The 17,176-nt window shown below is 45.0% G+C and overlaps 1 protein-coding gene across 3 annotated transcripts in view; it reads right to left on the bottom strand.

Annotated features, from left to right (window-relative positions):
- The window catches only part of LOC148026464 (Transcriptional coactivator/pterin dehydratase), a 104,936-nt gene extending 88,345 nt beyond the window's left edge, over positions 1 to 16,591 (bottom strand). Inside the window, exon 1 of one of the 3 annotated variants that reach the window (XM_087690458.1) lies at positions 16,319 to 16,591. In XM_087690458.1, the coding sequence (XP_087546584.1) occupies positions 16,319 to 16,480 (162 nt within the window). In that variant the 5' untranslated portion in view covers positions 16,481 to 16,591. The remainder of the gene's footprint in view (positions 1 to 16,318) is intronic. The other 2 variants (XM_087690459.1, XM_087690457.1) reach the window with 2 other exon arrangements.
- Between the last annotated feature and the right edge of the window lie 585 nt (positions 16,592 to 17,176).

Raw genomic sequence — 17,176 nt, 5'->3', positions numbered from 1 at the left:
GGCATCTTGGATACCCATTGGGGGTGGATGTACGGCCAAAGGATCTGCTGGAGTGGATTTCACAAAAACTGGCGGCAAAGTTTATGTATTGGAAGTCGCAAGCGTGGCCATTCCATGTCCGCCTCAAAGTGGCTCAGACAATTATGCTACCAATGCTAACGTATTTCCTGCCATTGCTGCCGTGGACGCCTACTACTTTGAAGGCTCTCACTCATCCCATTCGTTTCATGCTATGGAAGAAGGATTCACTGCAGGCAGGCATTTCGTGGATTTCGTGCCATGTGTGTGGATCATCACCCGTGGACCATCATAGCCCGTTATTTTCTTGAGGACAGCGGGCTACGCCATGGTAACACACGGCTTCGGGCCTCCTGATGGCATGTCCTTAATGCTGACTCTCGATTTTCCAGTCCCTCTTCCTCTTTGTTACTGCACTTGGTTGGCTCTTGGAAAGTGGTGCTCCAAAAGGCCCGTTGGCATCCAGTAGGGGACCGCTTGCGGACTAACTCCTTTCAGCTGGAATTGTTGGCAGTATCGAGATTACTTTCATGGGAAGATAAACATCAGCTCAGACCGAGATTTAACCGCATGGCCTGTTTAGGTGTGACTTCGATTGCGGATGCTACCCTTGCCACTCGCAATGTCCTCGCATCGTTTCGGACTGCTAGGAGACTTTTCAGGATCCCGCGCGGATACCGTGATTTATGGGGAAAGCTTTCGTCGGAGCTTCAGGCATAGAAACAGGGAACGCCGTTCCGGGCCTTAGGAACGGATTAACGCGTTCCGGCATGTGTCTACCAGCAAAACGCCAATGGAACGTTCCTGCCCGTTCCTAGCCCCGTTCCTGCCCGTTCCGCACCGTTCCGAGCCGTTCCAGCAACCGTTCCCTGTTTGGAACGGTCGTTCCCTGGAACTGCAACAAGCGTGGACAGACGACTGGAGGCGACTGCTGTGCGATACGTAACAGGCAACAACTGCACGCGACGGGGCGACTGCACGGCGGACACGGCGACCAGTACGTAACGGCGAAAGGCGGGCGTCACAGCGCACGACTGACGGGTCCGTTGACCCGTAGATTTTTTCAAAATTTCAATCTTTTTTTTGAAATCTCCTTCACCCATTGACGGGGTTTCGTATGCGTGAGCACAAGATCTCTTATCTGTTCAAAATCGGCTCAAAAATTTGGGGCTTTTCTCGAATCTGGGGATCTTAACACAGAATTGGACAATTTGACTCAGAAATTGCAAAGTCGGTGCACATCTACCCGGGAATTTTGGGGCTTTTCACATTTTAGTGAAATTCTTTCAATTTCACTGAAATTAGTGCACGCAGGACTTGGAAAATTTGGGGATTTGTCCAGATTTGGTGTGAGCAAGATGCAACGGTGATATCATGCCACTCTTCTCACTTCCACCATGCAATCTTCCAACTAACTTAATCTCTCTCTCTCTCTCTCTCTCTCTCTCTCTCTCTCTCTCTCTCTCTCTCTCTCTCTCTCTCTCTCTCTCTCTCTATATATATATATATATATATATATATATATATATATATGCCGTTCCCTCCGTTCCCATTCCCTAACTTTAGGCGTTCCCCCCGTTCCGGGGGGTCCCGTTCCCGTTCCCGTTCCCTGTTCCTGGTAACTATGGCTTCAGGGTAGGCAACCCTTTCCTGCCCTGGCTGTGGATCGCCCTTGGCAGGACTGGGACCTTGCAGGCCGGTTGAATCTGGAAAAGGCCTCTACTAATCAAGTGTATCATCTTCTCATTCAAGATCACCAATGGCTGGGTGTGAAAGCTAATACTGTTTGGGGACCGCGGAAATCGCTGTCATGGTGGCAGGCAACGCTGATGGAGAGCTGGCTGAATAAGACACCTTTCAAATGCAAGGTCTTTCTTTGGCGGGTAATGATTGGTGGTCTTCCTCTTGCCTCGGCCCTTTCCAAGCGTCGAATCTCGAATGGCAATTGTTTCTTCTGTACCACTACGGCGGAATCGGCCCGACATCGTTTTCTTTCTTGCCCGCTCGCCAAGAATATCTGGTCACTCTTGTCGCAAATCTGGCGCGCAGTGGTGGGGTCCTCACTAACTCCTTTCGATTGGGTTTTTGTGCACCCAAAGTATCCCACACCGCCACAATTACATATGAAGATCTTATTTCACTTTTTCAGATGCTGGGGATGCTGGCACATTTGGACCACGCGCAATGCTTTTCTCTTTGATTCGGCCTCTAATGTACCGAGACATATTTCCAGGCTTAAAGGGCTTTTGCATTGGCAGCTAGATCTCATCCGGCACTCCGACTTGCTCCCTCGGGAGGATTTGCATCCCTGGCACATGGCAATTGCCTCTGGGTCATTGCCATGATTGGTGTAACCTTTTTAGCGCATTAGTACGGGGATTTCCCACACGTTGGCCTAGGGCCCTCGTGTCTCTTGTACTCATGTAATCATGTAATCTTGTACCTTTTTTCCGTAATTAATACAATTTTACGAAAAAAAAAAGACACACCCTAAATAACCAAGTTCAGCTTTCTAAATTAGTAATCAACTACTTAATCAAATCTCATTTTAGTCAAGGGCTAATTAATGCTTGGGTCCTTCATCATGAGTGAGTTGCTCATTGGACCGAACTAAAGCTCAAGGCTTGCTTTAAGAACTCAAGCAAGTTGCTTACTAGGCGAAACTCTCAATGCCTATACATTTGTCCACTACATGCCTCAATGTCAAATCCTTCACTACCAGTGCAATGGTCACCATACCAAGAGCTACGAATACCAAAATTAGAATTCATTTTAATTAAATCATCAAGTCCATTTCTCATTTATAGTGCCGATCATGACTAGAAAGACCAGTGTTCTAATCGTTGTGACCATGAGGATCATTACAAAGACAGTCAAGATCCTACTAGTGATCGTGATGCACATTGACAAGCACACCATGACTGGTCTCCATCCCAACTGCATTCACATCATTCTCCCCCTATTCCCCCTTTCATGGCTTCAAGTCCACAATTGGTATGTATGGCATCACTTGTGCAAGTGTCCATCCTTAAGAACTGCCCAAAACTGCTGCGATCATGCTAGAGATTGCTGCAAACTGTCCGATCTGATCCCAAAATGCATAAATCTGCCCTAAAATACCTATACACTACTTATACATGTTCAAGGGATGATCAAATCTCTAACACCCCCTCTCAAATCATGGACGCACCATAAGGCTCAAGGATTTGAGGTATTGTCAAAGAACAACTTGAGGAAGAGCCTTCGTAAACAAATCTACCAAGTTATCCTTTGTCTTGCAATACACCACATCAATAGTCTCATCCAAGATCTTCTCCCAAATGAAATGGTACTATATTTCAATGTCCTTCGACTAAGAATGTAATACAAGATTCCATGCCAAAGCAGTGCAACTCTCATTGTCACAATGAAGTGTAGTAGGATCTATGCTTGGACAGCCAAGCTCTCCTAAGAACCTCCAAAGCCGCACTGTCTCACAAGTGGTAGAAGACTACTCTCTATACTCCGCCTCTATAGATGATAGGGCTACTATAAGCGCTTCTTACTACTCCAAGATATAGCACTTGCACCCAAAGTAAAGTAATAACTTGTCGTTGACTTCCTATGGTCAACATCTCTAGCCTAGTCTAAATCTGTCCAGCCCCATAGAACAAAGGTTGTATCACATGTACCAGCTAGATAATAAATCCCTAGGTCTGGGGTTCCCCCTCAAGAACTGCAACATCTACATGGGAGCCTGTCAATGAACCAGCTTGGGTTTAGTCATGCACCCCCCAAGCAAACCAACAGCAAAGCACAAATCAATCAGAGTATTTAGAAGCCAATCTACCTATAACAAGTAGCATCTGTTGAGAAACCACTTCTTCAATTTACACACTTCATTTAGGGTTTCGCACTGATAGTCCCAAAAAGGGCTGGTGTCCACATTTTGGCCACTTTTTCATGGGCGCCCACACAACGGTGCGCCACCCTAGACAGCTTATGCCTATAAATAGGTAGTCACTTCATTCTTACTACTCTCTCTTCAGTCATTCTTCACCACCTTCTTCGGTCACCACCACTTCCCTTTTCTCCCCAGCTCCTTCCACTTCCCTCACACCCCTTTAGGAGGACATTGCATTTCGTAGCTCATGGCTGCCTTCACCCTTCCTCTTTTGCTTCACGCGCCCTGTTCCATCATCAAGCCTTGCATCTAGAGCATCTTCCACCTAGCATCACCATCATCAATACCCTTGTTCTTCAAGCCCCACCTTCACCTACGTTTTTCAATCCGAAGGTCTTCTCCTTACTTGGTGTCATCATCTCCGATTTGGCGTCAACATCCTAGCCTCTAGCAACAATCTACACCACCTAGCATCAGTGATTTCATAATTCGTCTATCACAAGGGCTGCTGGGACCTCCGTTTTTACAGCCTGGCTTCTCCTCCATCATCTAGCGTCACTCATCTATCATAGGGACTGCTAGGACCTACGTTTTTGCAGCCCAGCTCATCCTCCATCATTTGGTATCATCATTATCCACCTGGCATCAGCATTTGGGCTGCTCTTCCTACATTTGACAACTCTGGTTCCCTTGTATCACATTCACTCCATGATTCGGAACTTCATCCTTCCATTCATCAAAGTTTCTTCTCTCTTCTCTTCTCTTCTCCATGTTTGCCGAGTTCACTCCATGTTCCTCCCCACCAACCCTACTGTCTCGCTGGTACATCATCTTTTGACATGGTATTAGAGCCAGTTTTGCTCAAACAGTGGCAAAGATCCTCCACTCCAGTGAAGGCAAAGACCAGTGGTGGGTTCGACATCCACTTCTCTTCTTCTTCCGCTACATCAAAATCTCGTTTTTGCAAGTTTCAGGTGTTTTCAGCTTGTTGCCCACACCCCTTTCGCGGAGGACATCACAGTCTCAATTGTCCCTTGCTGTCATCTACAATCTGACGCCTGTTTACAACAGAACGACTGTTGTTGATCACTCTCCATTCAGAAAACAATCTCGTTTTTGCAGATTTCACTCTCTTACTATTGGTCACATCCTCCTCCCACTGGCAGCTCACTTCCAGCCCTTCCACTGCCCTCCCACCCTTTGAGGCAAACATTGCGGTTCGTGCTTCACACTGTCCTCACACCCCTTGAGGCGGACATTGCGGTTCATGCTTCACACTGTCCTCACACCCCTTGAGGCGGACATTGCGGTTCATGGTTCATGGTGGCTGACCTCTTCCTTCTTCAGCAAGGCACATTGGTATCCATGGCTTCTTTACCAATAGATGACCAGACTACTGGGTGCTCCCACTGTGGCATCACCAGACACACCACCAATGCTTGCCGACTTTGACCCTTGCTCCCCACCCCCCTGGAGTATATGCATCTTTCACCAGGCACTCCTTGTGCCACCTCTCCTTTCTGGGCCACAGAGATTGTTCTGCATCGGCTATTAGAGTACTATGCTCAAGGCAATAAGACCCATCCGCTGCGCACTAAGTCCTTTCCATCACATGGAGGATTGATTGGAGCTACGACCTCCTGGAGATCATCGCAATGCTAGCAACAGTCTTCTCCCACTTATTTTCGGGTACAGTGGCTACCACGGCCCGCGGTTCTGCAACCCACTCCATCGAGAGATAGTGATTGTTTGATATCGTCTCCTTGTCACTCCGCTCCTTCGAGAGACAGTGGCTGCTCGACTCCTTCCTCTTCTTCGGCTACCCAGTCTACTCCACTGAGAGACAGCAATTGTTGCCTACCTCTTGCTCATCTTGAGCCTCCTTCCCCACCCTCTTCCAGTCAGGTTCGAGAGGCCACTTCTGGGTACTTTCTGGCTTCCTCTTCGCCACCCCAGATACCTTCTTCGGCATGACCGGCGGCACTTCCTTCGTCATCAAACATTTCGAAGTCCGTGATCCATGAGTTTTTGGATTCCATATCTACTTCAGAGGGGGATTCAAAGGGGAATGTTATTTCTTTGCCCTCAGATGGGACATCTACTTCTTCTTCGCCTTCAGCGGGGGCCCCTCCACCTCCCACCTCAGAGGGGAAACCTACTCCACATGAAGTTCTTCACCCATCCTCTACTTTCTTGGGGTGGTTGTCTTCGACCAGTCGTCTCTTCTACTGATACCCAAGATCTTCAGGTACCACCTAGATCAGAACCTCGAAGGTTCAGCCGCGACTTAGTGACGAGACCTTCGTATTCCTTCCAGCATGGATGCACGGAGCTAGTGGCTTCTCTCCCGAGGTTGAGTTTCAAGTTCTCCAATTTGCTCTGTCTACTGTTCTTTACTGCAGGTTCCCTTTCCGGTGGAAATTTTGGATCTTCGGGATCCTCTACATCTTCTTCCTTCTCTTCTTCTTGCCTTGGTCACTTGGTCAGCATGGAGCCACCTCCCGAGATCAAGTACGGGCATATCCTTATGGTTCTCAGCACCACACAAAGTCCGACATTCCTCCTATGCATTGCATGTTTTCATCATCTTTGTACTAGGGCACTTGGGCAAGTGAACAATTTCCCCACGAGGGACACTCTCCAAGTGGCACCTGCTACATGACCATTCTTCAACATGTAGCATTGTATCTCCACCTCACTATTCTCTTGTTCCCCTTTTTGGGCCTGAGGGGGGGTGTTGAGAAACCCTTCACCCGCAGTTTGTGTTTTTTGTGTTTCTGTGTTTTGCATTTAGGGTTTGTGTTTAGGGTTTGCAGCCCCAAAAAGGAGCGCCATTCTAAACTTACTATGTCTATTTATAGGCCACTCTCTCATTCATTCCTTACGGTTGATTCATTCAGTCCGTCACCCCTTCTCTCCAACCTCTCCACTACCCTCACACCCCTTCAGGAGGACATTGTGGTTCGTGGTTCGTGGTTGTCCTCATCATCTTCCTTGCGCTACGGCACCCTTGTTCCCTTGTATCACATTCACTCCATGATTCGGAACTTCATCATTCCATTCATCAGAATTTCTTCTCTCTTCTCTTCTCTTCTCTTCTCCGTGTTTGCCGAGTTCACTCCGCCGTGCTCTTCCCCACCAACCCTACTGTCTCGCTGATACGTCATCTTTTGACACGGTTCTCCTCAAAGATCAACCAATCCTTAAAATGGGAGAAGGCTTCGAACTTCAATTCCAAGAAATACACCCATGTCATCCTCCTCAAAATGGGAAAAGGCTTCGAACTTCAATTCCAAGAAATACACCCATGTCATCCTCCTAAAAGCCTCAACAATTAGAATGTAAATAAAACACAAACTCCCCTTAAGGGACTCTGTCCTCATTGGTCCACATAAGTCCGGCAAAACAAGCTTCAAGGGCTCCTTGGCCCTTTACAAAGCCTTATTGGGAATCACATCTCTATGCTACTTGCCACGAATGCAAAACACACATGGCGAGTGCCTCACCCCGATTTCCAACAATCCACAAACAAGCTAACCACAAGAAGCCGCCTTTTTAAGGTACTCATACTCATAGTTCACCAAGCATGCCATAGCTCTGTCTATGTCTATGAAGAGAGGAGAGGAAAAAGCCGATGAAATCTGCACCTTGTAGAGTCCATTCTCCTCGTGACTTGCACAAAGAACCTTTCTTGAATCTCCATCAAGAACCCAAAAGGAGTCCTTATTGAGCTTGACCGTAAGGCCAAGTGCACAAATCTTGCTCATTGAAAGTAGATGATATCCCAAACCTAGCACATGGAGAACCTCTGATGTATGAGAACCACCATGCCCATTTGGAATCAGCCGCATATCACCTTTGTCTTTGATGGGGACCAAAGAGTTGTTACCAATGAGAATTTGCCCATACATCAAACGCATAGAGGCAATACCATTTGTAGGAGTCATATGGCGGGAAGCGCCATTGTCCACAATCCACTCGTGAGGCTCTGGATGTTAGCTTGCCACTTTTAGTGTTGTTAGTCTATCATCTCCCAGTTGTGCGCTCCTATCAAAGTTTAACAAATACATGGAAGCTCTGGCATTTTAGTGTGCATTTCTCCTGTCTTAGGCCCTTTTTCTATGTTTCTCAGTCAATTTACACCTCTTACCAATGCCTACCTACTTCCAAATTGTCCAAGATGCCACCTCATTATTTGTCAGATTTTCCTATACAATCGGATTGCAATTATTGCAGTCCTGGGTTATTTGCAACATTTGGAATCAGCCGCATATCACCTTTGTCTTTGATGGGGACCAAAGAGTTGTTACCAATGAGAATTTGCCCATACATCAAACGCATAGAGGCAATACCATTTGTAGGAGTCATATGGCGGGAAGCGCCATTGTCCACAATCCACTCGTGAGGCTCTGGATGTTAGCTTGCCACTTTTAGTGTTGTTAGTCTATCATCTCCCGGTTGTGCGCTCCTATCAAAGTTTAACAAATACATGGAAGCTCTGGCATTTTAGTGTGCATTTCTCCTGTCTTAGGCCCTTTTCCTATGTTTCTCAGTCAATTTACACCTCTTACCAATGCCTACCTACTTCCAAATTGTCCAAGATGCCACCTCATTATTTGTCAGATTTTCCTATACAATCGGATTGCAATTATTGCAGTCCTGGGTTATTTGCAACAAGTTTGCCAAATTGAGGGCCCTTTTTGAAAGTCAACCAAATTTGGCGGTCCTTGACCATTTATAGCCGAGCACTATTCACTTTGGCCATCATCTTTTGCAAGTTGCTCCTTCGACTTTGGCATCCTTCTCTGTCTTCAATGTTGTTGTTGTTGCTGTCATCATTTCTAGCCTAATCTTGTGCCATCACTAACGCCTCAAGCTACATACAAGGACTAATCAATCCTCCCATTGTATTCAACATTCATTATCAATCAGTGCAAATTTCTTCCCTCTTATTATTGTTGTCTCACTCTTTCCTTCTCACTATGGTCGTGTTCCTTCTTTTGTTGCATGCTCTCACACTGGGGCCATCATTGCTACATCAAAAGCCAACAGTGCCGAATCCTCAGTCACATCCAAATATAGGAAGACTATTGATGAAGGAGTAGCCCTCACTTCAGAGTCCTTCGTAGATTTCTCCTTCTTGGTGTCCTTGTCCTCCGCGAGACAATCCTTCCAATGACCTGTCTTGCCACAAATGTGGCAAGTAGACTCCTTTGCTTTGTCTTACTTGGTTTGGTCTTCTCTTCCATCTTCTTCTTTGTGTTCTTCCCCTTCTTTTGGAAAGATTGACATGTCAACGCCTTTGTATTTGGAGCATTCTATTCTTTGAGTTGTTCCTCTTGATCCAAGGCCATCAAAACCAACTCCTTCCACTTAAGAGTGTCTACTTGCCTTGAAGCAATCAAGGCAAAGTAGAATGCACTAAATCCAAGCAATAACTGCAAGAGAAGAGTTATCGCCATGTCCTCTGAGGTAATCCCTTTCCCTACATTTTGGACTTGCATCAGCAATTACCAAAGCTTATTGATATGCTCTCGCGTGAAACTGGACTTGTTTGGGCTTACCATCTACATCATCCGCTTCATCATGATCATCCAATTGTGCAATTGATCCCAGTTCCAACCATTTATCCCAAGCCATAGTCAAATGCTTTATGTGGGCTATCAATCAGTATACATGAGAGAAAGGGGAACAATCATATGTGAGCATTCAACTTGTCCCAATGTGCCTAAACCTTCGCCAACTCACATTCTCATCTAAAGATTGGGTAAGTCATAGACTGAAAAACAATCTATGGCCTCAATCACAAGCTCCACCAAATCATAGGATTCCAAGATGGCAAGCATCATTACCCCCCATATGCAGTAATTCTCCCCATCAAGTTTCAGATCTTGAGGAAGAGCCATGGGAATCTTATGGTCCATAATAGCCTTAAAACTCTGCGGAAGACGTTGTCACCCAAATAACCTGCATAAAAACAAGGGTAGCCCCCTTTGACTCCTCTCAAATCTATTTCAATCATCAAAGGTAATGAAAACTCAAAACCTGCACCAAAAGGCTGAAAACACAGTGTTTTCTCCTTCAAGAACAACAAAACTTGCAAAAATCAACAATTTTGCTCCTTTCCCACACTCCTCCACTCGCTTCACCCTTGTGTTGATGCACAGCCCTCTGGCTTGCCCTCGAATGCTGAAAACACAACCTTAGTATTACTGAAACCAGCCTTCCTTCTCGGATAGGGTGGTTTAACCTGATTAAGCACTTAATTACAGCAATTAGGAAATGAACGTAAACTGAAATGCTCACTTTACCTTCATAAACTTGGACAGTGGACACCCTATTGGCCCCAAAACTGGTGCCCCTTTCGGTATTTCTTTAATTTCAATTGCTGATGGATAAATTACAAGCTAAGATTTCACAATCTCCTTGGTTAATTCAAAAGCCCCTTGCTATTCCAATAATCAGTAAAGCATTCGGGCAAATTGCCCCTTGATTTTCACCTAGGACTTGCTCTAATGGAACCCCAACTGGTCAAATGCTACCCCAAATTCACAATAGATGGGCTGGCATCTGAAATCCTCACAATTCCACGAATTTCCGGTGTTGATTTCAGTGTACAATGCCTTTGACTAATGGCACGGGTCCCAAGGTGGCTGCTAAACCCTAATTACTGCTGTAATTTATCGTTTACAGCAGTAAACTCTCTGCTATCCACCAAATTTGGCTGTACTCTGCTACCCATGGCTGAGAATTGCTGAGAATACTTGAGCATAGACTGGAGGAGATGAGAGAATACTGTAGAAAGAGAGAAAATCAGCTGAAATGTATCTTCTGATTCGTAGCTCTAATGACAAATCTAATGGCACCAACAGCTTCAAAAGGGGGGTAAAACACCAGCTTAGCTTGCGAGCCCTCCTCTCCTACTGCCGCCTCTCTTGAGGCAGAAGAGAGAACTTGCTGCCCCCTATCCTGTCGCGGCGCGCGATCAGTCATCATCGCCTCTAAGAGCCAAATCTGATCACCTCCTCTCCCTCCACCAAGCTCCAAATGGCTGCCATTCAGCTTCCACCACCCTCCAACAGCCTTCTCCCTAGTTGCATGGGAAAGTTTTGCCAAGTGGCAACCTTCCTAATGCATTTTCAGCCATTAAATTAATTTTTCAGAATTAATTAATTCTGAAAATTAATTTCAGCCCTTTTGACCCCGCCCAAAATTAAACATGCCCATCTGGAATGAAATTGGCTAGGCCATTTGCAACTTGGAGTGGTTCCCAACCTCTGTTGACCCTTAGACTAGCATTAATTAATTAATTAATGCTAGTCCCTAGTGTCACCACTGACACTTAATGGCCAAATAATTGTCCTAGGGTCCAACCTGGCACCAACTGACCACCAAAACCCAATTAGCATAACTTAACACAACTTTTGCATTTAACACCCACTGCACCCTCGGGGTCCTTGGCCCGTTCCCATGAAATAACTGCCATGTGCATCACGTGTGCTAAAAAACCTTGCACATTTAATTAGTAACTTAATCAAATGTTACTAGCAAAATTAAAGCATCTCAAAATTTCACGTCCACGTGACAATTACGCTGAAATCTCCTCTTCAAATCTACCCACGATCAATCAGACCTTCAACGTTGCTTTGACACCATGTCAAAGTGCAGCAAATGCGAAGTGTATGACCAAATTGAAAGAAAGAAAGCTAGCTGACTGCACAAAAATAAATTTAAAAATGCTCTGCAGGCAGGCTACTTGCCTCATGGCACCTACTTGCCCTACCTAGCAAACTTTGACCTGCCCAAAACTGTTGTGATCATGCTAGCGATTGCTGCAAACTGTCCGACCTGATCGGAAATGCATAAATCTGCACTAAAATACATGTACACTAGCTATGCCCATCCAAGGAATGACCAAATCTCAAACAATCAACTCTTCTCATTGGTCATGCACGGTCGAATGCATCCTCAATACCTTTGACCCATGGGAGTTCATCATAGTCCCTTCATCACCAACCTTCTACACTACCATACAAATCTAGATTCAACTGGCATCCTTATATCAAGTTTAAACATTTTGACATCAAATGACTCTTGAGTTGAAGCTACAACATCTCTTTCGCAAAGTCCCCTATGATGAAGGCCCACATCAACAAGATGGAGGAGATTCGAGATAAGCTTGCATCCCTAGGGAAGATCAAGGCCTCGAAAAACCTTCTTGTGACACTTCTGTCACATCTTCCATCACCATGGGATAACATATTCTATATGAGTCTTTCCGCTTCTCATACACAGGATACTATCACTTGGAAGGAGCCAATCCCTATGGTGCTAGGGCAAGTTGCACATCAAAAGGAGACAATTTCTCACGAAGCCAATGCATAGAGCCATGCTTTTGCGGCACAATAAATGAGTAAAGGGCAATCTAAACAAAAGAAAGGGAAGAAAAAATCTAAGAAATCTAAGCCATCTTTCGACTCTAATGCAGACACTAAGGAGAAACGCAAAAGATACCCCAAGTGTCAACACTCTAGAAAGACCTCCCATCTTCAAGAGAAGTGCTAGAAAAGCTATCATCACCTTCGTTCAGGAGCAAAAGAAAAAAGTGACAGCAAAGCCTCTATCAACATCTACCCCTACACCTACCATCATGACCAAGTTAGTTTTTCTTTACATCCATCAATTGTAGAAGCCTTCTACAAATATCTTGTTTTCAAAGAGGCCCTAGCTCATCAACAATGATTCTTCAAGTCACATGACTCCATGGGGAGATTGGCTCTAGAGTCCAGGATCTCCTCTCCCAGAAAGGTATAGTCATTGTTGGTGATATCTCATCGATATCTATTGTCAAGAAGCGGCTGAGCAACCAAGGAGACAATAGGTTTTGCAAGGAGAAACATAGTGTGTACAACAAACACTGAGAAGAGAAGAGAAACTTAGATGAACAAGATGATGAGATGAAATAATGAAGTGAATCTTATACGACGGTGCCGTAGCACGAAAGATGCCCTAGAGCAAGGAGACTGCCAAAGAAGCCTCTAAGTCTACAAATATAGGGATGATGAGGTGTCACTTGGAGCATGAAGACTACTGTCAAAGGGTGAGAAGCCTCTGAATCTACAAACATAGGGATGAAGAATGATGCCTAGAGCAAGGAGACTGCTAAAGAAGCCTCTAAGTCTACAAACGCAGGCCTGATGTGATGGATGGGTAATAAAGGTGACCCCCCAGACAATCCAAACATAGATGTTGAATGCTACCTAGGACTAGTACACTGCAGTGTACCCCGAAACGGCGTTTTGGAGAGTTCAAAACGGACCAGCCATTTCAGACCGGGATGGAAACGGTTGCACGCCGTTTCGGGATCCTACGGCCCACCGGCCCCGTTTCACGTGGTTGTCCAGCGCTTCTCCTTCCCCACTTCGTCTCAACTCTCGCTCGCGCAGCTCTTCTTCTTCCCCACCTCGGTCGCGTGACTCGCAACGATTCTCCTTCCCCACCTCGAACCTATCACCTACAACAACCACCTCCCACCTGCTCTTCCTCTTCCTCTTCCTCTTTGCCTTCGCCCCCCCCCCCCCCTCCTCCTTCGCCCCCCCCCCCCCCCCCCCCCCCCCCCTCCTCCTTCGCCCCCCCCCCCCCTCCCTCCTCCTCCTCCTCCTCCTCCTCCTCCTCCTCCTCCTCCTCCTCCTCCTCCTCCTCCTCCTCCTCCTCCTCCTCCTCCTCCTCCTCCTCCTCCTCCTCCTCCTCCTCCTCCTCCTTTAATCCATTACCTAGGTCCTAATTCCTAAAGGCTACTCATATCATGGCGTTGGACCCATATTGGAGACACATCACTCCAATCAAGGGATACGAGGGCTCCGGCGGATCAAAGAATATGGATAAAATATGGATGCACAATATTATGCGATGGATGGTCACATATGCGCCTAAGGAATGTTTACAATATTATGGATGCACAATATTATGCGATGGATGGTCACATATGCGCCTAAGGAATGTTTACAATGTTTTAGTGTCTTCATGTAAAGACACCATGTTCATTAAGGCCATCGATGCCTCTGCCTCAGATCTTACCATCACAAGAGCTTTCATTTGGGAGCACATGCGACAAGTCATCATGAACATAGGAGTCCAAAATGTGGTGCAGGTGGTGACAGATAATGGAAGCAATTGTGTGTCTATGGGACGTATGCTTGAGGAGAAGTTTCCTAGCATAGTATGGACTCCATGTGCATCCCATTGCCTTGCTTATTGAAGATGTTGGGCAAATATCTTGGGTGGATGGCATTTTCAAAACGGCAACAAGCATGGTAAGATTTGTGAAGAAGAGACCATCCGTCACAAGCATGTTTCGAGTCAATAGCACACTTAAGCTATTGAAGCCCTCCACCACTCGATTTGCTTATATGTTTATTGTATTGGAGAGGTTGATACGGGTCCATCCAAATTTGATACGGACCATTGCATGCCAAGAATGGCTCACATGGAGTGAGAGAGTCTTCAAAGGCTCTTACTTTTAGACGCAATATTTTAAATGAGAGGAGGCAGAGGCATTGGTGAAAAGTCTTACTCCTATTTACATTGTATTGCCCATCACTGATATGGAGAGGAGTACTTTGGGGCTTCTATATGAGTATATGGAACTATATCAGCTCCATTCCCCTTCTAGTATAAAGGGCGCTCTGAGACAATTTTCTATTGTCATACCCATCTCCATTTGTGCAGCCCCTATTCTATAGGTACTAACCCACCCTCACCATCTCCTCCGATGGTTCCCTTATATCCCCATCCCTTTAAAAGAGGGATAATCTTGGAGATGTGACTCTGGATTCCTTGCCCCTTCTTGTTCTAGAGGAAAATTTCTAGAATCATGAGGAGATTCAACTTGTTTTTATCATAACTTTCACGTACAAACTCTGAATATAGTCATTCAGGTACTCAAATTGAAGCGAGCAAACTTGATCGGCAAGCCAATGTGGGTAGAATTACAAAAACCCTCTTAGAATAATTGAAAATACTGCTTTTTGAAAAATTTATCAATTTTTGTTATTTTTAGGCTTGGATGCCTTATAGCACTCAAGATAACTCCTTGCATGTGTTTAGATCCAACCCAAAGTTCTCATTGAGTTAATAAAACTTAATAATGAAAACTTAAATTATAGTCTACTACTAGCGTTTATTTCATCATTGAGTCACCCTCCCTTACTACTTATATATCCATCCCATGGCCCTTGGTCCCTATTGCTCTTTTTTGGCAAATTACAACTCTTTCAATAGCTCTTGGCTAAAATCTCTAAATCGGGTCAAAGACTTGGCTCACCCATTCTCGATTGAACAATACTAGAGCGATCCCTTCGAGGCCTCCACACTCGTTGACCTGTGTTGGCAATTGACGTCCCATTGAATCGGGCTTTCATTTGGAGAGGGAGTCTAACTTCTTTGTTCACTTTCTTTGTCAACGAACTTCATCGATAGTGACACCTTACCTACAACCCTTGAATCCAACCCATCTCCTTTAGTCATCTAACAGATACAAGATCTAAGGGATGTTAGCCATCATGTGTCATGTATAGTCATCTCTTCCCTATGAGCCTCAGTTTGAGTCAGACAAGGACATTAAGAGCTCTAACAATGTATTTGTCCATTAGCTCGTTTGTCCCAAGCATTTTATGTGGAGATTCATCTAATTCTTTTGAGCTATATATGGATACTAGGTTATAGAACTACTTCTCATGGTTCTCTAAGTCATATATGAATATTAGGTTATAAGATTACTTTTTGAATTACATACCCTTAAACTCAATATTGGTTTCCTCGATGATAAATGCATTAGCTGACAAAGGTGCTTCTCTCATGTCAAAATCTTGCATACAATCATCTCTCTTACAATCTTGCATATCAAGCATTTCTACTATCTACCTACAATTATGGCCTGTTAAACTCTAGTTATGTTGGTTCTTGCATATCAGCATTTCTATTATTCACCCGTAATGAGGGCTTATTTACCAGGGATGAGGGCTTGCTGCACTCTACTTATATTAGCTAATCGCAAGTGCATACGTTCACATGGTGTGTCCGTGTAAGTGTGGCCCATTGCCCAGCTTTGAACTACCAAGGAGAAGGATGCCAATTCACAATGTTGTTGTGGCTTGTGAACTACAAATAGGAAGAGTTTTGGCCACTCTCTCTCGCCTAAGTTTCTGTGGGGGAGCACCTCCTTGTGAGCATTTGCACGTGTTCTATGACAAATACATGCGGGCGTTCATATGGTGCATACGTATATACATGTAGCGATGATCGTCATGTCACCAGCCATGGTGAAGAATTGAAAGAAGGCAGAACAGTTCAGCAATGCTATTGCAATCCTACTGAAAAGCAGATGACGATAGATGCTACAACTCGTGTCTAACATACACGATCTATGCTCCCCGGTCGCCATACGCAAAATCGTCTCATCGGAAGCTTTCGTTGCTCAAGGAAGCAGCAGTCCAAAACACAAGAAAAGACAAGAAAAAGAGGAACAAGCACCTGCAGTTGTCGCAGTCGAATCGAGACGAGACTCTGCAACCCTGCCATCGTCCTGATCAAAATTGCCCCTCTCGAAGTCTCTGGTGTTCGCTGCTACGTGTCAATTCGTGACTGGACAGTGCATCGACCAACGCGCAAAATAAAGTAGAAATAATGACTTGTTTTAAATTTGAACTTGGCACTTCCCACCTAAATTCTTCGAGCACTTTATATCATGTTTTTCCTGTATTTTTATGTTTCATGTGGTAAGAAGGTTCATGGGTGATTGAGTCACAAAAAAGCTAATCGTGTATGTGTATGTGTATGTGTGATTTATATATGTATGGTCATTTGTCTGGTCTTGTAAGCTCATCGTTTTTCTCTCCCCTCTTTTTTCTCTCTCTCATCTCTCCTTTCTTTTTTGCTCTCTTCTTCTTCCTCTCTCTCTCTCTCTCTCCACACACACACACACGTGCATGTACATGTGTATATGTGTGCACACGTGTAGATATGTATTTGCTTAATGTGTGTGATCCCATTTGTGTGCACGTCCTCTCTCTCTCTCTCTCTCTCTCTCTCTCTCTCTCTCTCTCTCTCTCTCTTTCTCATCATTCTTCTCTTGCCTCCTTTCTTTTTTTCCCTTAATCCCATGTCTCTCATCTTTTTTCACTTCATATGTGTGCATGTGTATATGTATGCAAGTATGCATGGATGTATGTGTTTGCATGCTTTATAATTTTGTACCCATTCTCTCTCCTCTTCTTC

This window comes from Lygodium microphyllum, chromosome 13, assembly GCF_053477565.2.
Source record: "Lygodium microphyllum isolate KBCC chromosome 13, Lygodium_microphyllum_v1.1.10, whole genome shotgun sequence".
NCBI classification, from domain to species: domain Eukaryota; kingdom Viridiplantae; phylum Streptophyta; class Polypodiopsida; order Schizaeales; family Lygodiaceae; genus Lygodium; species Lygodium microphyllum.
The sequence above is the reverse complement of the archived record's forward strand: the minus strand, read 5'-3'. Positions and strand labels throughout refer to the sequence as shown.